Genomic DNA, 23,027 nt, shown 5'->3' with positions numbered 1-23,027 from the left:
TAGTATTTGCAAAACACCATCCAGTTACTGTAACAAAAGTTGGTATCATAGCAGGAGTTCACATTACTATACAAAATCAATTTCCTTAATTCCCATTTCCAGACACGTCATACTCCAGTGGCATGTGCCCCTTTTCCACTGGGCCCCTCAAATGTGCTGTTGTGACCTGTCAAGAATTGTGCTGTTGTGATACCTCTTGCTGGGGTATAGAGTTCCAGTAATATTGATTTACAGAAATACTGCCAAGGTGTCTGCAGCACTTGACAAGCTGTTTCCAGAGCAAGTGAATGGGACTTCATTATGAACACAGCTTACAGAATAAAGAAACCTTTACTCTTTCCCTTCCTACCATTCATAGTTAGTTAGTTTCATGTTACATTGATAATTTTGAGAGATAGATTGTAGTGATGTGAAATGAGTCAGTTTACATTCACAGTACAAATTAATTTGCATATATGGTTACAACATTCTAAACATTTATAAGTTTTTTTTATATTACAAAAAGAAAAAAAAAGATAACAGATGTGAGTTAGTAATTCCTACCCACCACCTTTTACACATTACAGTAATAGAAATTCTTCTACAGAATAGGAGTAGTTATCAAGGAGAAACTTTGTCAGTTTGTTTTCAAATTTTTTATTTTTATTTTTTTGCTGTGTGTCAGACTTTTGTTATCACTGGGTGATTGATCAAAAAATTTTATTGCAGCACTGTGCAACCCTTTCTGTGCTACAGACAACCTTAATGTGGTGTAATGAATGTCACTTTTCTTTCTGGTATTATAATTATGTACATTGTTGTTTCTTTTGAGCTGTAGTGGATTATTTACAACAAACTTCATGAGAAAATAGATATACTGTGAAGCAGGAGTCACAATCCTTAACTCCTTAAACTGATGTATACGAGATTATTGTGCTTGAGCACCACATATTATCCTTACAGCACATTTTGGTCAATGAAGACTTCCTTAAAGACGAGTTACCCCAGAACATTATGTCACATGATGTTATTGAACGAAAGTATGCAAAAAATGTTAACTCCCTGATTGTCTCTGTGCAAGATTTGCAATGATTCTACATGCAAATGTGTCTGAACTACGTTGTTTTAGGAGTTCCAAAATGTGATTTTTCCAATTTAAGTTCTCATCAATATGGACACCTAAGAATTTTGGAGTTCCCACCCTACTTATTATTTTCTTGTCATGTGTTACATTTTCATTGGTGCAGTTCCCCCTAAATGCACAGAACTGAATATATTGTGTTTTTTTTTCTTTTTCTTTCTGTCTTTTTTTCTTCTTATTCTTCTTTTTTTTAAAAAAAAAATTGAGGGTGAGACCATTCACAGAAAACCAGTCAGTGATACTTTAAAGCACTCTGTTTACCATTTCTCCTGTTTCTGAATGTGTGCTTGGGTTGATTATAATACTAGTGTCATCTGCACAAACAACTAATTCTGCTTGTTGTATATTAGACAGAAGACCGTTTACAACTATGAGGAACAACAGTGGACCTAAGATTGAGCCAAGGTTGGGGAATCCCACAAGTCATTTCTTCCCAGTCAGAATTATGTCCTCAGACTATATTACCAAGTACAATTCCAGCATTCCTTTGATTAAACATGACATCCATTGGTTGGCTGTACCATAACCCCATAAAGCTTCAATTTATGTAGGAGAATGCTGTGATTCACACAGTGAAATGCCTTAAATAGTTCACAAAAATACCAACCAGTGTTATTTTGTCATTTAATGCTTGTAAAATCTGGTGAGCGAACATGTACATGACATTCTCAGTAGAGCAACCCTTCTGAAATCCAAACTGTGATTTGCTAAGGATATTACTGTTGCTAAGGTGAGATACTGTTCAAGAATACATCACCTTCTCAAAAATTTTGGAAAATGATATCAGAAGTGAAACAGGTCAGTGGTTATTGACATCCCTCTTATCACCTTTCTTAAAGTAGGGCTTGTTGTTGTTGTGGTCTTCAGTCCTGAGACTGGTTTGATGCAGCTCTCCATGCTACTCTATCCTGTGGAAGCTTCTTCATCTCTTAGTACCTACTGCAACCTACATCCTTCTGAATCTGCTTAGTGTATTCATCTCTCGGTCTCCCTCTACGATTTTTACCCTCCACACTGCCGTCCAATACTAAGTTGGTGAGCGGGGCTTAACAGCAGCATATTCCAATCTCTCTGGAAAAATGCCTTGATTTAGTAATGCATTACATATTTTAGATAAGACTGGGCTTATTGTGTACAAACAAATGTTTAGAACTCTATTGGAAACACCATTAAAACCGGATGAGCTTTTATTTTTGAGTCACTCTATAATTTTTTAATTTCAGAAAGATAAGCTGGTGACGCATTCATATCACTGAATTTTATGAAAGTTACATCTTCAACATACTGCCATGATTTTTCCCTTGAACTGTTTGTCCTCATGCTTTCTATTTTTAACTGTGAATAGGCCATCTGAGGACCACGTTCAAATTTCAATTCTTCATTATTTGTTCTGTTCTTTTCTTCCAGTATGCTTTCATCTGTTCACTGTGTTTCTTCTTTCTGTCTTTTTAGCTATCCGGCCTTGGAGTCCTTCCATTTTCAATACTTTTTCCCGATAGGCTTCTCTGTTGTTTATATCTTCTGGTTTTTATTTATTTATTTATTTATTCCATGTGATCTGATGGTACACAGAGTGTTGCAGATGTCGGAAAATGTCATTTAACATTGTTAACATGTATTAATGTAAGCCTATAGTATTCTAATGTATTATATTGCTCAATGTTTTCAATTTAGCACAAACAGCAAGATTACTGATCTAAGTATTCATTTACAGAGTAAAAACAGTGACACAACAAATATGACTTCACGGCTTTGCTAAATTTTATGTTGTCTTCGATGGACTTAATACTAGTGGGAAAATTGTTGAACAGTTGGAGGCCCATGTGGAAAATTCCCTTTTTACACAGTTGAGTGTTTGTACGTATAACATGCAGGTTTGCGTTTTTCCTGGCGTTGTGTTCATGTATTTCATTATTTTTTACGACTCTGGGGTCAGTTGGCACTATATGTTTTCTGAAGAATTTTAGAGTCTCAAGAATGTAGAGGCAAGGCAGTGTAAGGATTTCTAACTTTCTGAAGATGGGTTTGCAGGAGTCTCTGGGTTTGCTCCCATTAATAATCCTCAATGCTCTCTTCTGGGTTCTGAATGTGCTCAGAGCAGTTGGAGCATTTCCCCAGAATATTACACCATATTTTAGGTGGGCTTGTATATAAGCGTAGTATGCACTGGTTAATGTTCTCAGGCTAGTACATGTTTTCAGTACACTCAATGCATAACAGCCAGTACAAATCCTGGCATTTACCTTTCCTGTATGTGTATTCCATTTCAGGTTATCTTGAACCCACAGACCTAGGAATTTGAAAACAGTGTCGGTATCTATTGACTGGTTATTTATAGGGACAGATGGCTGAGAGGAATTTGCATTTTGTGTTGTGTGGAAGTTCATGGAAGCTGTCTTTTTGGTGTTGATAGTTAATCTGTTGATATTTGCCCAGTTGCTGAGTTGATCAGTAGCCACGTTCACAGTTTTTTGCACCGCCTCTGTATTCTCCCCTTTGAGGAGTACAGTTGTGTCATCAGCAAAAATTATTGTTTTGTGTGCATCAACATTCAGGCTCAAGTCATTAATATACAGGAGGAAGAAAAGTAGGGGTCCCAATACTGAGCCCTGTGGAACACCTTGCTTTACAGTTTTATTACTTGATAGTATTTCGGTTATTGAGTTGCTTTGTCTATTAGTATATTTCATGCTGACTCTCTGCATCCGATTAGCAATCCAGTTGTTTGCAATTCCTCTGATACTGTAGTGTTCTAATTTTTCCAGTAATATTTTGTGGTCAACAGTGTCAAAAGCCTTTGACAGATCCAGAAATATGCCTGTTATGGGTTGTTTTCTATCTAACAGTTCTAAAAGCGTATTTATGCAATCATATACTGCAGTTTCTGTAGATTTGTTGCTTCTGAACCCATGTTGAGCTAAATTTAGTAAATCTTTTTTTTCAATGAAGTCCATCATTTTTTTGGACATTATTTTTTCAAAAACTTTAGAAAAGCAGGATGAGATTGAGATAGGCCTGTAGTTATTCATATCTTTATCACCACCTTTTTTGAAGGCAGGAATTACTTTAGAAAGTTTCAGAGCTTCAGGGAAGATACCTGCCTGGAAAGAACAGTCACAGAGGTGAGTTGGTGGTTCGGCAATTGTGTGTTCACAATTTTTGATTACAGCTGCTGGGATACCATCAATTCCAGCTGAATATGAATTTTTGAACTCTCTGAGGGCTTTTGAAACATCATTTTCAGTGACTTTGGTAATGAAAATTGACTCTGCACATGTGTGATATTTTTGGTTTGCTGGTTGGTAATTTGTGTTAGGATTATTTTGGACCAGTTTTTCAGCTATGCTTGTAAAGAAATTGTTGAATGAGTTCACCACTACTTCGGGATTAGATATAGATTCATTGTGGAGTTTGATTTCTATGTTCGTATGTGAAGCTTTCATTTCCCCTCTTTCCCTTTTTATGATATTCCACATTGCTTTTACTTTATTGCTGGATTTGTCAATGTACTCATCATTCTGCATCCTTTTTGCTTGTCTTATCACTCTTCTTAGGATACATGTGTAGTTTTTATAGTATTCAGTTAGTTGGGGGGAGTCACTACTTTCTTTACATAACATGTGGAGTATTCTTTTATGTTTGCAAGAGATTTTTATAGCTGGTGTAATCCAACTCTTGTTTCTATTATTATTTATTCTTACTGGTTTTTGCGGAAAGGCCTCTTCAAAGTGGTGGATCATTTTGTCAAGAAATATGTTGAATTTCGTGTTGACATCTTTGACTGTGTAGATCTCTGTTCACTTTTCTTTACTAAGGAGGGCATTTAGCTTGTTCAAGTTCTCTTGGGTGAAAAACCTTCGTAAAGTTTTAGGTGGGACTGGGTTTGAGGTATCTTTGCTAACATCGACCTTTAGAATGACAGCTTGGTGGTCACTGAATCCTGCATTGTATACTTCTAGAGTTGGGTTAAGTTTATTTCTATTTGCAAAAATTTGATCTAGAGCTGTCTTGGATGTGGGTGTTATTCTAGTGGGCTCGTTTACAAGGCCATGCAGATTATAAGTTTTTGCAATGTTAATCAATGTTTCCCTGTTTCTGTTGTGGGTGAGAAAGTCTATATTTAAGTCACCACATATAATCACCTCTTGTTTCCACTGACTTATTTTGGATAGAAACAAGTCCATTTGTAACAGAAAATCATTAATACTACTGGAGGGGGGACGGTAGATTGTAGCTACAAATAGATTTAGATCTGTAAGCTTTATGGCTGCACATTCAAAGATCTTATCTGTTCCTATTTCCTTTAGGGTAGGAAGTGGGCTATATTCAATGTGTTGTTTGATGAAGATGGCAACCCCACCATGTCCATCATTTGATCTGGAGTAGTGTTCACACAATTTGAAGTTGGGTAGTGAGATTAGCTTAACCACATCGGTGCAGAGCCAGTGCTCTGCTAGGCATACTACTGAGATATCACTGAGTTCACTGGTCAGCAAAATGCTTAAGTCATCAGTTTTGTTGCTCAAGGATTGGACATTGTGATAATAGATTTTCAGGTCTGAGTGGGGTTTACTCAGGGGGCTTGAAGTCATATTTACTGTGTCACTGACCTTTAGTTTAAATTGTGCTGTATTCCAGGTATGTAGACTTCTGAGCAGTTGTGCTGGTTCTGTTGGTCGTCCTTGGCAGCCATCTCATCTTCCAGGTGGGCCTGGAAAGTATCCACATGCACTTCACATTGTTGAGGCATCACATTGACGTTTTGGAGAGATGTCTCGATAATGTTCACCATCACATTATTGATCCTTTCAGGTTCCTGACCTTTTTGAGGGATCAGGGGGTTTGTGTTTTGTCTCTGTGACTTCGTGACCCATTTTTCTAGTGTAGTTTGCACAGTATGGCCACTATTACTCTTTTTATTTCCCATCTTGTTTATCTTTATCCAATTGCTTATTAGCGTCTGTTTATGGTTTCTTACTTTTGGTTTCTTATTGTCACCCATAGTTGTCAGGAAGGCCAGTCTATTGCAGATAATCTCCTTGACACATTTGTTTAGGTGTAAGCCATGTGTTGTGAAGTGGTTTCTGGCTAGTCTCTCTATTTCAAAGTTCACAGCAATTCTTTTTTTTGTACGCGTGTTTAGCTAAATTCAGAGCCTGAATCAGGTGGAGGTTTGCAGTATTAATTTTACTATTTAAATTTTGAACATCATATCTCCTGGGTATAGGACGGATAATGATATTCATTTTGTGACTTAGAGCGACTATTGGTTCCAATGGTTCTACCACATGCTTCAACATTAGATCGAGAGGTTTGTCTATGTCGTTAGAACCCACTATTACAATCAAAGTATCACGTGTACCGAAGCTTCTTGCCAAATATTCTGCGTTTTTTATCACTTCTTTTAGTGGGGCACCAGGTTTTACTATGCTTTTTACCTGGTATGAGGGCCCTAGTTTGTCTTGCAGTATTTGAGCACAGTCTCTTCCATGACTGTCACTTAATATTAGTACTTTCATTTTTTCCGAGATTTTCTTGCTATGTAACGTTCTGGAATTTCTTTCGTTTTTGTCCTGCACATATATTGGTGCTTGAGAGATTATGTTCGTCGGCGGATTATTCATACACTTTGTGGCGGATTGTTCACTTTGGGTTAATTTTTGCGTAAGATATTGAGCAAGGTTAGACTGCAAATTGACCTTGCTAGCATCTTGCACCCGGCGGTTATCAGTAGTTACACTTTTAAAATCACTTTCTGGATCCATTTCACGTAGGCGTACCCCACATTAGCTTTGTTTTCAGTTGCAGTTTGTTTACATTCAGATTTTACAGGGCTACGATCACACGTGGCGCTAGACAACACACGATTTCTGAGCATTGCATTCTGAGCACGATTTACGGCTTGACTATTTCTCGTAGTACGTTGTCCCGTCAAACGCCAGTTTTTGTTACCGATATTTACGTTAGGTGTGCGGATAACGAGTTCATTGTTCGTGGTTTTATTGGTTACTGCCACTTCAAGTTCATTACACTTCACTAATAGTTCATGATACTTCACCAGTAGGCTTTCAAGCTTCAGGTTGAGGTCCATTATTTCTTGTTTCAACGACGTAATTATGCGATCCTGCGTTTTTAGAGTATTGTTTACTTTGGATTCAGCTGCTTGTATGATGCACTGGCGGCATGTCCACTGTTCTTCACTGTTAAAGTATTTCAGGTTAACTTTGACGCATTTTTCGTGATACCAGTAATTACAGTTAATACACAGAATACCTCGTATAACTCTTTTCGAACATATTTTGCACTTATTACGGTCGAAATTCGTAGGAACTGCGGGATCGGCAATTTGTACACTTTTACCCGGCGCCATCATTTCTTTCTAAATCCTTTTTTACTTCATTGGTCTAGCTTCTTGTGGACTTCTTACCTCACAAATATTTGAAAATATTATTTGTTACCTACTGTCTTGTATTTGAAATAAATGTCCAAAACACGAGTCTTCTTTTACTCATTACATTTGAAATATTTTGGTATATTTCAGCGTTACTCCACAATTTCCAGCTTCCTGCTGTGTTGTGTCCTAATGTTTTCCTTATAACACACCTTTCTAGCACTGATAATTGATCTAAATTATAGTTTAATGCCAGGTGGTCACTTGTATATAGGCATTCTGGCTCCACTACTGTGTTGTAATGTTTTTGCATTTCTGGATAGGCATTTTTTATTGTAGAGGTCTTTGGTGATACCATACGCTTTCTCCATTTTATGCTCTCTTTCATCTATTGCAGATTTTCCCAGAGCATTTTTTGGATTATCTCCCCTAGATATTTGAATTTTTTTACCCTTTCTATTTGCCCTTAACGTTTGTTAAATTTTTTTTTTTTTTTTTTTTTTTTTCTGCAGGAATTCTTAAGCCACTTCTGCTTGCTATTTCTTCCTGGAGATTTATGTGGTATAGCAGATGCCACATCCTTGGAAAGTATGGCAGAATCATCTGCAAATGCAAGACAATTGATTTCGATCTTTTTACTTTCTCTTCCTAATCTTATTGGCAAAATGTTGAGTTCAATAACTTTTTTGTTCCAAATTGTCACTTTTATCTCTAATACACTATTAAAAAGAATTGTATATAGGGCATCACCTTGTCATACACCTGTTTTTATTTTAAAAGACTGAAATTTCTTCCATAAATTTTACTTTACAGATTGTATCTGTACGTGTTACACACATTAGGTTTGCCAGTTTAGGCTTTACACAAATTTCTCAATTTATTTTATCTATAGTTTATCTGTCAACAGAATCAAAAGCCTTTTTGAAATCCACGAGCATAACTACAATGCCCTTTGAATTAAGGATCTGTGGCAAATCACTTACTTGAGATGAAATATTTGTTCTGAGTATGACCTTCCATTCCTAAATCCACCTTGATATTCACTTAAATTACTGTCTTGTGTTTCTATTCTTCTTAATAAAATCCTGGAAAATGCTTTATACACTACTGGAGTAAAGAGATTCCTCTGTAGTTATTTACATCCTGTTTATTACCTTTTTTATGGAGTGGGTGTATCCAGGTAACTTTCCATTCCTCTGAGACTTACTCTGTTTTCCACATTTCTTCAAGGAGCAAACTTAGCTCATTTGCTATATTGGGCAAGGCCCAGTTCAAAAGTTCAGCTGCAATAAAATCTTCTCCAGTAGCTTTGTTATTTTGAGGGTTTTAATTACTTCTTTAATTTCTTCTATAGTTGTGGTAAATCTTCCTCCAAATGATTATTAAATGTGTCTGCTACCAGTGACTCATCATTTATGGCCCTTCCATTCCATTCAATAGTGATGTTATACTGTTCTGTGCCTTGTTGTCCTTTCCCTCGTTTCGCTACATTCCTTATAGCCTTAAGACTCTTGTCAGAATAACTGATTTCTGACATTATGTGCAAGTTCCTTGACTTTTTTATAACCTTTCTTAGTAATGTTGAGTTGTCTTTGTAGAGTGCAACTAATGCTGGCTCCCTACTTGTTCTTGTCAAAAGATACACTTCCCTTTTCCTTTCACAAGATTCTTTAAGCCCTCTAGTGATCCATGGTTTTTGACATGGTTTCTTACTGTGCTTTCTGACTAGCTTATGCAGAAAACTACTTTCAAATAATGATATGAATTTATTCTGAAATAGATTAAATTTTCGCACTTGGTTTATTACAAATTTCACCCCAGAACATCTGCAAACTATTCTTAAAAACATTTGTCCTGGAGTCATTAATTATTCTAATTGATTTACACTTAGGAGTAGCCATACTGTACGGCACTATGTTATTTATCCTAACTAACTGTGCATCAGGAACAAAGAGAGCATTTGTTACTAGGCGAACAGTTATTTTCTTACTCTGAGCTTCAGCTAAGAAAACATTATCAATTAAGGTCCTACTGTCTTTATCCACCTGTGTTGGAAAGTTAATTACCAAGATCAAACTGTAGGATCCAAGTAAGGTTTCCATATCATTTTTTCCCATCAGAATCTTTTACAAAATCATCATTGAAGTCACCACAGACTACTAACTGCTTGCTGCAAGGACTCCAGATTCATCTTAAACAGTTCAAAATTTCCCAGTGTGGATCTATATACATTTACAATTAAAAGTGAATTGTTTTTCAGTATTAATTTACAAATGCACATTTCTATGTGCTGATCACTACAAAATCTACTTATCTCAATGTTTTTGAACTTGTGTTCTGACTTAATATATGCAAAAAACTCCTCCTTTTCTGCATGAGTAAACTGCTATAGTGTAATCTTTTATGTGTAACTTATCCAACCCTGTGGTTATGTAGTGCTCAGGTCGTCTACCTTTTCAGAGTTCTCTAAATATTCTTTCACATCTTTCAAAACATGGTGCTTGAATCCTCATTCTAATGTAAAAAAAGGTTCCTCTCAAACACCAGCAACCCTTGAGGACAGTCCCAGAAGAGAAGATATCTTGTCTTCACAGCAAAAATGTCACTCCAAACAAAGAAGAAAATACATATAGGAGCACAGGGAATGGAAGCCTGTCATCAAGAAACTAAGTTTCAGTCTCACAGGAAAGAAACAGATGAAGAATTGTCACCGATTTGGACAACCTACAAAAGAATGCTATTCATCACACTGTGTCAAAATTTGAAGATTGTGGCTTCTCGGTAGTGAGAAGAATTAGAAGGCGAGCAATTATCACCTCTCAACTGATACTTCTGTTGCTGACATCTGTATCTGGGATGTGAAGCAAGTCTACAGGTTTCCAACAGTTAACAATGGTGTGTGTGTGTGTGTGTGTGTGTGTGTGTGTGTGTGTGTGTGTGTGTGTTGTGCTTCTATGACATTTCCTCTGTACAACATAGCTAACAGTGGACTCAGGAATATGTAGTATGTGGACAGAATTCTCAAATTTGTGTACACTTAGAAGGAGATTGCGCAACAATTAGATATTTGTAATTGTTTACATTTATAGTATGTGAAATAAAGAACTCAAATATCAACCTGCAAAAGCAATTTGATGTAACTCTAAAAAATTCTCAAGAAAATCAACCTTGAAATTTTCTGAGCATTTTTAATCCATAATTTGTGACCTAACTTGCAGATGGGCCACATTGCTCTGTGGTATAATGTTGACCTGTGAAATGACAGCCAGGGTTCGATTCCCAGCTGTTGCAAATTTTCAAAGACTGGTGCACGTTCTATGAGCATTTCTGTGAAATGTTAAATACATAATGATGAAAAAAAGTAATCTGTAACATTTTTGTTAACAATTTTTTTTATAATAGAGTGATAATTACGAATTTATATTTTGTGTGCAACATGTATTTAGAAATGATAAAGCTGTTGACTTTTTTTTTATAAAAAATTGACAATTAGATGTGTGTTAATTAGCATACATTGGATGAAGTTTATATTTAAATGATGTAGGTATTAGATCTGAGCAGGAAAAAAGACCAAAACGAAATCTGAACCAGAACCTACCAGTACTGTGCACCACCAATTTTCTTTTTTTCCCCATCTTTACAGATTTTACGTTTCATGGAAATGTTCACAGAACACACAAAATTGTTAAAAAACTTGCAACAGCTGGGAATAGAACCTGAGCCACCCATATTGTAGGCAAGCTTTCTACTACATGTTACCCATCAACAGAATCTGCCATGAATTACTGAATTTCAAAGTTGATTTTCTCTAGAAATGTTGAGAGTTGCATCAAACTGCTGTGGTTGATTAGTTTCTTAGTTATGAACTTCATGTACCATAAATTTAAAAAAATTACAAAAATCTGATTGTTGTGTGGTCTCCTTGCTAGTACTGTGACCTCATCTGTACTCGCTCAGTTCTCTTGCTACTCAGTCTACTCAAAAACAAGTAAGTAGAGGTACCATATTTTGCTCACATTTATTTAACTCTGCTGTCACCCAGAGAACATTCAGTCTGGCCGCATAGTGCACATCCGAAACTTACTCAGTTTCTGTCTATGAGTTACAATGAGAGTCAAGTTTTTCATTACACATTTGAAAACAATCTGTTCACCTACAAATAAAACATTCCTGTTGCTGTCATGTGCAAAGTACTACAATATTATTTTCTCAGTTAACAAAGAAGCAGTAATGGAGTGATTGGAAAAATTCTTCATGTAATGGCAAACAACACATGTATAATTATTCATATTAGTTCAGCTGAGGGAGTGTTTAGAACAATATAAAATACTCACCTTGCCATTTTCCTGCCTTGAGACATAACTATGCATGTCACCGCATCATCTGAAATCGGTAAAAGAACAATTATGAGTTGAGGATTACATATTGCAGTAATACTACAAACCACAGGTAGCTTTACAGTTTCACACAACAGAAAATGAGCTGCCATCTGACTGGTAAACAGTAACTTAGTTCCACAAGAGCCCACTTCTAGGCCTATTACACATTAATGATTTGCTTCAAAATAGCAGACCACTAAGTTGTTTTGTTTGTTTCTGTACAATATAATAGCAATGGTTGCATGCTCAGGTCAGAAAGTGAATAATGAAGTAAATCATATCCTGAAGAGTACAGTTCTAGGTCTGCAATTAACAGGATAACTCTTAAAAGTGACAAAACATAGTAGCTCCATATTAAAAAAAAAATAATAAAAATAAAAAAAAATTCCTAGGCTAATATTCAATTCCATCAGTGATGGATTTCTGGCACACGGTAAGCTCTTGTAGAATATACAAATTCACCACCTTTTACAGCCACTGAATGCAGTTACTGCAAGTAGCAATGAATACAATACAACTAACAATATAACTACCTGTTGGCACTACATAACCACTGCGATGACTATGACATCATACAGTCACATGTATTTTTAACTATCAAAGTACCCCTCGAGGGAATATGGGGGATTTTGGCAGGAATATTCTTGTAATTAATTCCTTGAAACACAGTAAAAACTTGAAAATACTAGACCAAAGTGCAAAAAATACATAAATAAATAAGTACAGAATTCAGCACAATTATTACTACCCCTCACATATTAGCAGTACTAGGTATGTTCCTACTCTATGACAACTCAAACTGATCATTCGAATGATGCAGTAGTCTTACAAAATCCTTCCTCTCCTTGAGTACTTATGACAGCTCTCTCTCTGTCCTACTGACACAGTGGTGCAACTGTTCTCACTCTGTCCTTCAAATCTACACTACTTAGGAAACTTAAGAACCTCACCTGTGCACTGTTCATTCTGCCTTTAAAATTTTGAAGGGAAGTCTCAACATTCTCAGCCAAGTGGAAGAGTTGGTTTTGACATCACATTGAAATCTGACTTGTATTTCTTACCTCGCATCTACCAAAGCTGCCTTCAATTTTCAAATTAATTTATTATAATTTGTTATGGGGACCACACCGTGGTGCAGGTTGAAAAAAATCGATTTTCGGTTTTCATCATATTTCGATAGATTAAGGTTTTATTTAAGTACTCTGAAAAGGATTTTGCAGAAAATTTTTTTTTTCCGAGCATTTTCCTACCACGTGTGTTTATGTACCACGCCCACTCTTCTGCATACATTTTAGGTCTTTATATCCCCTACATTGCATGTTAGTTTTTTTTTTTTACTCCCAAGTATGTTGGCTATCTTTGGAATTCATCGTCAGTATGCTTTTGTTTCTGCTGTTTGTAAACAACACACTTTCAAACACGCGGTTAGTTTTGTTCAAGAGTGATTGTGAGTAGCTGTTATAGAAAACTTGCAGATATACTATGGGCAGGCAACTAGGAGAAATAAAGAAAATCTGGAGGCAATGAAGAGAGATGTTTGAGCCAAATTCTTCTATAAGTCCTCTACTGATGATAAGCCATGTCATAGATTGTGTCCATCAGGAGAAAATTCATGGTGCAAATACAATAGAGCTCAGGCAACTGGAGAATCTTATTCTGACAAGCATTCTCTTCCTGCTGCTGTTATCACAGCTATTCAACCTATTTTCAGAGACTTGGCTCATCCGACTTCTAAAGAAATGACTGCATGGGCAGACACACAACCCAAATGAATGTTTCAACAGCATAATTTGGAACCACCTTCCTAAAACTGTATTTGTAGGCATGCATACAATGAAACTAGGAGTTCATGATGCCGTATTACATTCAGTTGTGGTAATATTGGAAAGTGTTGGATACTGAAAAAGTTGGGAATTAATCCTGGTGAAAATATGATCACTGGGCTGCAAGACTGCGATAAAATGAGGATAGCCGATGCAGACAGGTCTGCATCTAATACGGCCAAGAAAGCAAGCCAAACATCCAGGAAGGTGAATAAGAAGCTGGAAGACCTCAGACCTGCTAGAGGCCAAAGAAGGGCCATAATATGCAGCATGACAGTTTTAATTAACTGTAAGTAACAAATTTCAAAAGTTTTTCTTTAAAGTCAATTTTCCGCAAACTAAAATTTTCAGTACATACGTCCCATTATATCAGAAACTATCATAGATAAATGAATGAAATTTTCAGAGACTCTGCATATTTTCTGCAGAAAAAACTTAATATTTTTTGTTAATAAATTTAAAAAAGTATTTCTTAAAAACTATAAAATGGATAAAGTAGATTTTAATACAGTTGACTCTACTAGCATCACGTAACATACAGTAAAAATATTAAGGTCGTGCATCAAATAGTATTCTCAGAAATGGGTCAAATACTTGCCTAAATTAACATGGCTTAGATAGGCAGGGTGTGGTCCCCTTAAATTCCACTCTGTGTCTGCCGGGTCCACAAAGTGCAAAATATGGCTACTCAAAGATATAAAGTTTGTTACTTGTTCTATTGTTTCATCATTACTTGAAATTTTCACTCAACAGATTTTCACTCCAGTTACAGCCACTGACTTTGTTTTACCATCCACAATTTCCATGTTGTACATTTCAGAATGTTTCAGAGTTTTTATGCCAAACTGTAGAATCATCTTTACTTTCCACTACCAAGGTTCAATTAAAACAACTTTGCAGCTGTGTTATCTCAGGTTTTCTCAGTGGGACTGATCCATGATGTGTTTCCAGGTGTTACATATAATGAAAAAACTCTTTTAACACCTGAATAACGCAGCTAGGATGGTTGTTGAGATATTGTGCACAAAATGGAAACAACAACTCAGTAGAACATTGGGAACCACATGATTTACTTTGCAATTTACTTTCAGATGAGCTGAGTGGTAGAGATCAGCCAGTCACAGCCTTTCTCAGTCTCCGTGTAACCACTGTGTCGAGTAGGTACATGTAGAGTCTCACAAGGTGAGACATGTAATATGGGTTGGAGAGGAAAAAGTGGAACACAGAGTGATTCATACTGATTGCACAGACCATGTACTAGCAAGCTATACTGCCTGCCCCCACCATAGAAATTTGAAAATAGCAAAGTTACATTATTCAAGTCAATAGATCACCTGCTTATGACAATGTTGACTGGAATACACTGAAATTTTGTAGGTAGTATATGAACGATACACAGGACAAAATGTTATTTACAACTTGTACAGAAACCAGACTGCTGTTATAAGGGTTGACGGATACAAAAGAGAACTGGTGATCGAGAAGGGAATAAGACAGAGTTGTAACCTATCCCAGTGTTATTCAACCTGTATAGTGAGTAAGCTGATAAAGAAAACTAAGAAGAAATTTAGAATGAAAAAAAAAAAGTTCAAAGAAATAAAATCTTTGAGGTTTGCCAATGACACTGTAATTCTGCCAGAGAGCAGCAGTTTTTGAAGAACAGATGAACCAACTGCACAGAATGTACTCGTAGTTGTATTAAATCTGCTAATGTTGAAGGAATTAGATCAGGAAATGAAGCAGTAGAAGTAGTAAATGAGTTTTGTTTTTTGGGTGGGAAAAAAAGACGATATAAAAAGCAGAGTGGTTATAGCACAAAAAGTGTTACTGAAAAATAAGTAACTGGTTAACATCTAATACAATTTTAAATGTTCAGAAGTATTTTTTGAAGGTATTCATCTTTACTGAAGCAAAATGTGGATGATAAGTTATTCAGGTGTGAAGAGAATATAAGGTTTCGAAATGTGGTGCTACAGAAAATCTTGAAGATTAGTTGGGCAAAACAGTTAATTAAAATGAGGAAGCACTGTATCACACTTGGAACAAAAGAAATTTGAGGCACAATAGGACTGAAAGAAGAGATTCTTTGACAGAAAACGTCCTGAGGCATCAAAGAATGGTTGATTTGGCAATGAAGGGAAAAGTGGGAAGTAAAAATTGTACACGAATGTGGTCAGCTGGTTCAAACAGGTGTCAGCTGCAGTAGCTATGCGGAGACAAAGACGTTTGCACAGGATGGACTTCTGTGGACAATCAAATCAAACATCTTCAGACAAGACCACAACACCAAAACAGGTAATCTGTGGGCTAATATTTTCAAACTGAAAGAATATTTTTAGTCTGGAAGTGAACCATTAAGGTCAACTGACTCACACTTGCCACTAATTCGCAACCTGGAGAGTCTTACACTGACATCACAACGCATTTGCTCCCTTGCGCCATTTGTGGTTCACGAATTCACCTTGTTTAAGCAAATCCAAGTCAGAGGAGTAATCTTCATAGTGCCAGTACATTTTAACCACTGTTTAAAAAATCGTGCAATCCTCTGCAGCGTACATTTCAGACTGGCTTATGCAAAGTGGAGGCGGTCTTGACAAACCAGAGGTTTTAAAACCCGTTTCACACAGAATATACTGTGAACCACAGACACAGAAAAAAAAATGCAGATTCTATATAACTAGATGTCTGAAAAGCATTAGACATGCATAATATTTGTCAAAGGCTTTCACTCAGCAGTCTGATTTATGGTTTTGTGGTTAAAACAGGAATTTTGTTTTTAATATTCTATTGTATCCCCATTCTGATAATAAAACAATAAACATATAAAGACTAAGCGCCTCTGTTGCGTATTTGACTCGTTGTTCACCCACACAGACACTGATGTGTATCCACAACAACCCTGATGTGCCTTTACCTAAGATGGTTCAATTCGAGTAGGCCTCATTCCTTCAGCCTGCTGCGTAGCAATCTATTCACATTAGTTTACAGTACAATGTGTGCATCTTGCAGTGTGCTTGTATACCCGAACAGAATCAGAGCATATTACCTTCTCACAGGAGAAGCACTAGATCTGAATTGAAAAATGTGCATTAGGAAGACATTCTAGGAAGACAACAGCAACAACAGTTGGCGTAGCCCAATCCAAAATGGTGCACACACTGTTGCAGTTTGAGCAAACTGGTGCTGAAGTGAGTGTATTGTGATCTGGAAGACCCCCGAGTAACGTCGTACAGAGATCAGTTCACATGCGTACAGAGTAAATGTCAAGAGGCCTCGTACTGCACCTGAAATTCACAAGAAGAGCTGGTAGCTCCAATTTCTGTCTCAACAGTGCACTGCTGTCTCCATGAACAACATTTAACCCTTTAGTGGTTGATGGGTCATATATGTCCCACTAACTTTGAGCGCCAGTTCGAGTGTCGGGATATATGTTACCCAGCTCTGCATGGTGCTCCCGTCTACGGACGACTGTACTGAACCTAAGAAAAAAATCGGGACTGCACTGCAAAGGCAATAGAGAAGCGGTGACTACTTTTGTTGACTGGCGTGTATATATGGCCGCTGCAACGCCACTTATTTGTGTCATTCTTCAGTTTTCATCATTACTCACTTTCCAGCGATGCCTGAAGTAAGTAATTCATCTTATTATTAACTTAATAATCATTTTTTAGTAGAAATACAGTGTGGAGTGTACTTCTCAGCGACTGTAATATCTTATAATCGAAATAAAATTAGTGGGACACATGTGTCCCAGCAGACATTATTTGTAAAGATTAGCAAGACAATTGATTAATGGGTATTCATCCAGGAAAAAGAGGGGATCAATGCCCACTTTCTTCCCGGCAAAGAGAGGAGTCTCTAGTGTGCCAGATGACGTCTGGCTCGGGAACATAGGCAAACATGTACCGAAAGACAGTGGCACTAGGAAGCGATGCAGATTCTGCAGCACAAACTCTAAAGAGAAGAGAACAAAAGTTGTTTGCGCTGCTTGTGGTGTACCACTCTGTGCCACACCATGTTTTTCCAAGTTTCATGACATGTAAAGTTTTGTAAGTATTGATCATGTATCATGAAAACTGAAATGTAATGAATATTTTTTACACTGGCTCTACAAAAATAAAAAGATTACATGCATGTATAATTTGTAGTTATTTTATTCTCTGCAAAATCCTGTTTATGGCTAAAAAAATAAAATTACAAAATCAGTCTGTCAGCAGAAAAGGTATCTTGCGTTGGTTCATGGGACATGTGTGTCCCACTGCCTGTTGTGAAGAAATGGAGAACTTAAAAAATATTTTGGTGGTGAAAATATAATAATGGGACTGAAAATAAACTGTTATCACCTTAATATTTTAAAAATCTGTAAAAAATGAATTTTATCCATGAGAGGGTTAAAAGAGTGTACAGAACAAAAAAAAAACTTTATTATGCAAACAGAATAACATCAAAAGATTGCAATGGGCACAGCATCATAAAAACTAGAGTATGCAGCAATGGTCCAAGGTGTTATTCATGGATGAATCTGTCTGAAGTATTTGAAAGGCATGTTGAATATTTGTTCGACTCTGTGGAGAACATATGAAGAGTACTGTGTGACATCAATGGTGAAGCGTGGCGGAGGGTTGGTCATGGTGTGGGGATAACGTGGCTGACCAAGTTGGTAGTTTAATAAGAATTAATGGAACATTAAAGAAGAAAAAACATCACAGGATACTGACCAAAAATGCAGTTCCATCTAGCAAGAGAGTTATTAGTTGTGGGTTTTTATGCAGAAGGACAGCAATACCAAATATGCTTCTAAATTGTGCTGAGGGTATGTCAGTAGAAAAGAGAGATGTAGGGAACTGATAAATATGATTTGGTGAAGTCAGTCACCTGACTTAAATCTCATTTAACTGTTACAGGATGAACTTGATGGGGAGATGAGAAAACACAGGTCATTTCATGTTGAAGGTCTGTGGAATAATTTACAGATGTGTTGGGCTCCAATATCTGCAAAAACACTACAAAATCATATCTCCAGTATGCCAAGAGTTTGTGCAGCTGTTCTGAGGGGAAAGGATGGATGCTTGGAAGATAGTAAAATCTAAATCACTACTTAATAACAGAGAGAGAGAATATTTATTTTGTTGGTCTATTTAGTATTTATGACAAATTTATACAATGAAACAAAGTATATAGCTTTTTTCATGGTGATAGAAAACTTTTGTCTGGTAGTGTACTACACCGTAGACTGTTAAAAGGTCGAGTCATATGGAATAGGTTCTTGACTATGTAGCCTGATCATATACTCTTTGAACAATAAAAGGAGGTGTGCAGCCCCAGATAGCAAATGTTCATCAGAGACAAAGGTAATGTCAGAAGTGACCTTGGTAGGTGTTCTCCATGTCCAAATAGATCTGTCGGATAGTACAGCCAGCGATCTGGTGTGTATGGGAAAAGTGCAGGGTAATTCAGGATGACTTGGACAAAATTTCTGTTTTATGCAATGAATCTGGTTGGTTGCTTTAATGATTAAAGGGATCAAACTATGAGGTAATCAGCCCCTTCTACCTGGAACGGACAAGTCAACAAAATTACACAGCAAAGAAGGGCCTACTGCATGGACCCCAATAAAAGAAAACTCCAAGTCTACCAAATGTCAAAGCCTAGAGAAAAGAACAGGGAAGAATAAAAGGAGGGAAGGAAGAAAGGTACCCTGTTCATGTAGCTGCAGAGGTCTTCCAAAGGGGACATACCCCACCACTAACTAGAGGTACCCCACCCAACAATACTCACAAAAGAGTAGTGTGTGGGCAGGGTGACAGAAGCATAGGAAAACAGGGGAAACAGAACATGCAAGAAGGGGGAAGAAGAGCAAAAGAGCCGGTAGGGTGAGGGCAGAGGCAGACCACCAAGCCCCGACAGTCACTGCCCAAATGGGGCAGAGAGGGCAACAGGACATCCTGCCAACCCCCCAATGGACCAACAAGGCTGAAGTGCCCTCCCTTAGAGAGTGACAGAAACTTCCTTCAAGAACAAACTGAGGCATCATCCATCAACACCAGAGGCAATGAGTCAGGAAGATTACAAGCCCACTGCAGGGTGCCTAGGTCAGGACAGTCCAGCAAAATTTGGACCACTGTCAAAGGGACAGTATGACAATGGGGCAGATGCTTGTGATCGAGCAGATGACCACGACTCAGCCAAGTATGGACAACGTGGAGCTGGCAAAGGACGATGGAGTCCTTGCGAGAGGTATAGTAGCTCTCCACAAATTCGTGGTCTCCTTTCTCAACCATAATTTGTTCAACAAAGTCAGAGTGTGCCATTCCGTATTCCAGATCCCCAGAACTTGACAGTGTAACACCAACTGAAGGTCTGATAAGGTCTGATTCCGGAATACCGACACCAAGATGCAACTTCCTAGTAGCCAATTTGGCAATCCCAGAAAAAGCTGAAAAAAGGGGGGGGGGGAGGGGGGGAGGGGGGGAGCGGAGATACAAAACAAGACCATAAAGAAATAGTGGAACTGAAGGAATAGCTGGGTCATCATAAAGGAAGACACCGAGTCGAAAGATGGGACACAGGAGGAGGATGAGCCAGGGTGGGAGGGAGTGGATATGAGGAAGGGAATTCAGTCTGGTAGAGAAGAGAGGCTGAAACAGGTTGGGGTCCCATGTGTACCATAAACGTACCCGCAAAAGAGCTGTGAACCCCCTAGGGGACAAGTAAATTGTGTTTAGAGTCCATGTCTGCCACTAGAAATGTCTTAAAATCTCTTCATCATCTGCAGAACTAGTTGGCACATAGTCTTGTACTACTGTAGTGAGTGTGGGCTTTGTGTCTATCTTGGCTACAATAATGTGTTCACTACGCTGTTCGTAGTAGCTTACCTGCATTCCTAATTTCATATTCGTTATTAAACTACTCCTGCACTACCCCTATTACATTTTGTATTTATAATCCTGTATTCACCTGACCATAAGTCAAAATGGCAGCTAACTCTAAAAACAGATAAACGTAAATTGATGCAGATGAATAGGAAAAAGAATCCCGTAATGTTTGAATACTCCATTAGTAGTGTAGTGCTTGACACAGTCACGTCGATTAAATATTTGGGCGTAACATTACAGCGTGATATGAAGTGGGACAAGCATGTAATGGCAGTTGTGGGGAAGGCGGATAATCGTCTTCTGTTCATTGGTAGAATTTTGGGAAGATGTCGTTCACCTGTAAAGGAGACCACTTATAAAACACTAATACGACCCATTCTTGAGTACTGCTCGAGCGTTTGGGATCCCTATCAGGTCGGATTGGGGGAGGGAATAGAAGCAATTCAGAGGCGGGTTGCTAGATTTGTTACTGGTAGGTTTGATCACCACGCGAGTGTTACGGAAATGCTTCAGGAACTCGGGTGGGAGTCTCTAGAGGAAAGGAGGCATTCTTTTCGTGAATCGCTACTGAGGAAATTTAGAGAACCAGCATTAGAGGTTGACTGCAGTACAATTTTACTGCCGCCAACTTACATTTCGCAGAAAGACCACAAAGATAAGATAAGAGAGATTAGGGCTCGTACAGAGGCATATAGGCAGTCATTTTTCCCTCGTTCTGTTTGGGAGTGGAACAGGGAGAGAAGATGCTAGTTGTGGTACGAGGTACCCTCCACCACGCACCATATGGTGGATTGCGGAGTATGTATGTAGATGTAGATAAGTCCTGTTCCTCCTGCCACCAAAATTCACAAATCCCCACTATATCTACCCTCTCCAGTTCCGTTTTTAAATTTTCTAACGTGCCTAACTGATTAAGGGATCCAACATTCCACGCTTCGATCAGCAAAACACAGCAAATCCGAATTGGGGAGTATTTTACGAGGGCAGTTCAATAAGTAATGCAACACATTTTTTTTCTCGGCCAATTTTGGTTGAAAAAACCGGAAATTTCTTGTGGAATATTTTCAAACATTCCCGCTTCGTCTCGTATAGTTTCATTGACTTCCGACAGGTGGCAGCGCTGTACGGAGCTGTTAAAATGGCGTCTTTAACGGATGTGCGTTGCAAACAACAGGCAGTGATGGAGTTTCTTTTGGCGGAAAACCAGGGCATCTCAGATATTCATAGGCGCTTGCAGAATGTCTACGGTGATCTGGCAGTGGACAAAAGCACGGTGAGTCTTTGGGCAAAGCGTGTGTCATCATCGCCGCAAGGTCAAGCAAGACTGTCTGATCTCCCGCCTGCGGGCCGGCCGTGCACAGCTGTGACTCCTGCAATGGCGGAGCGTGCGAACACACTCGTTCGAGATGATCGACGGATCACCATCAAACAACTCAGTGCTCAACTTGACATCTCTGTTGGTAGTGCTGTCACAATTGTTCACCAGTTGGGATATTCAAAGGTTTGTTCCCGCTGGGTCTCTCATTGTCTAACCGAACACCATAAAGAGCAAAGGAGAACCATCTGAGCGGAATTGCTTGCTCGTCATGTGGCTGAGAGTGACAATTTCTTGTCAAAGATTGTTACAGGCAATGAAACATGGGTTCATCACTTCGAACCTGAAACAAAACGGCAATCAATGGAGTGGCACCACACCCACTCCCCTACCAAGAAAAAGTTTAAAGCCATACCCTCAGCCGGTAAAGTCATGGTTACAGTCTTCTGGGACGCTGAAGGGGTTATTCTGTTCGATGTCCTTCCCCATGGTCAAACGATCAACTCTGAAGTGTATTGTGCTACTCTTCAGAAATTGAAGAAACGACTTCAGCGTGTTCGTAGGCACAAAAATCTGAACGAACTTCTCCTTCTTCATGACAACGCAAGACCTCACACAAGTCTTTGCACCCGAGAGGAGCTCACAAAACTTCAGTGGACTGTTCTTCCTCATGCACCCTACAGCCCCGATCTCGCACCGTCGGATTTCCATATGTTTGGCCCAATGAAGGACGCAAGCCGTGGAAGGCACTACGCGGATGATGAAGAAGTTATTGATGCAGTACGACGTTGGCTCCGACATCGACCAGTGGAATGGTACCGTGCAGGCATACAGGCCCTCATTTCAAGGTAAGGCCGTAGCATTGAATGGAGATTACGTTGAAAAATAGTGTTGTGTAGCTAAAAGATTGGGGAATAACCTGGTGTATTTCAATGCTAAATAAAACAACCCCTGTTTCAGAAAAAAATGTGTTGGATTACTTATTGAACTGCCCTCGTACTTGTGAAATATTTTACCAAAGAGGGTGCCATCATCATTTATCCATATAGCAGAGCTCCATGGCTTCAGGAAAAATTACAACTGTAGTTTCCCCTTGCTTTCAGCGGTTTGTAGTACCAGCACAA

The 23,027-nt window shown here is 38.2% G+C and overlaps 1 protein-coding gene across 1 annotated transcript in view; it reads right to left on the bottom strand.

Moving 5' to 3' along the window:
* Positions 1-23,027, bottom strand: part of LOC126106568 (uncharacterized) — a 36,614-nt gene that overhangs the window by 10,145 nt on the left and 3,442 nt on the right. Inside the window, exon 2 of the mRNA XM_049912910.1 lies at positions 11,846-11,894. Coding sequence (XP_049768867.1) covers positions 11,846-11,871 — 26 coding nt within the window. The 5' untranslated portion in view covers positions 11,872-11,894. The remainder of the gene's footprint in view (positions 1-11,845; positions 11,895-23,027) is intronic.

The sequence above is a fragment of the Schistocerca cancellata genome, chromosome 10 (genome assembly GCF_023864275.1).
Source record: "Schistocerca cancellata isolate TAMUIC-IGC-003103 chromosome 10, iqSchCanc2.1, whole genome shotgun sequence".
NCBI classification, from domain to species: domain Eukaryota; kingdom Metazoa; phylum Arthropoda; class Insecta; order Orthoptera; family Acrididae; genus Schistocerca; species Schistocerca cancellata.
The sequence above is the reverse complement of the archived record's forward strand: the minus strand, read 5'-3'. Positions and strand labels throughout refer to the sequence as shown.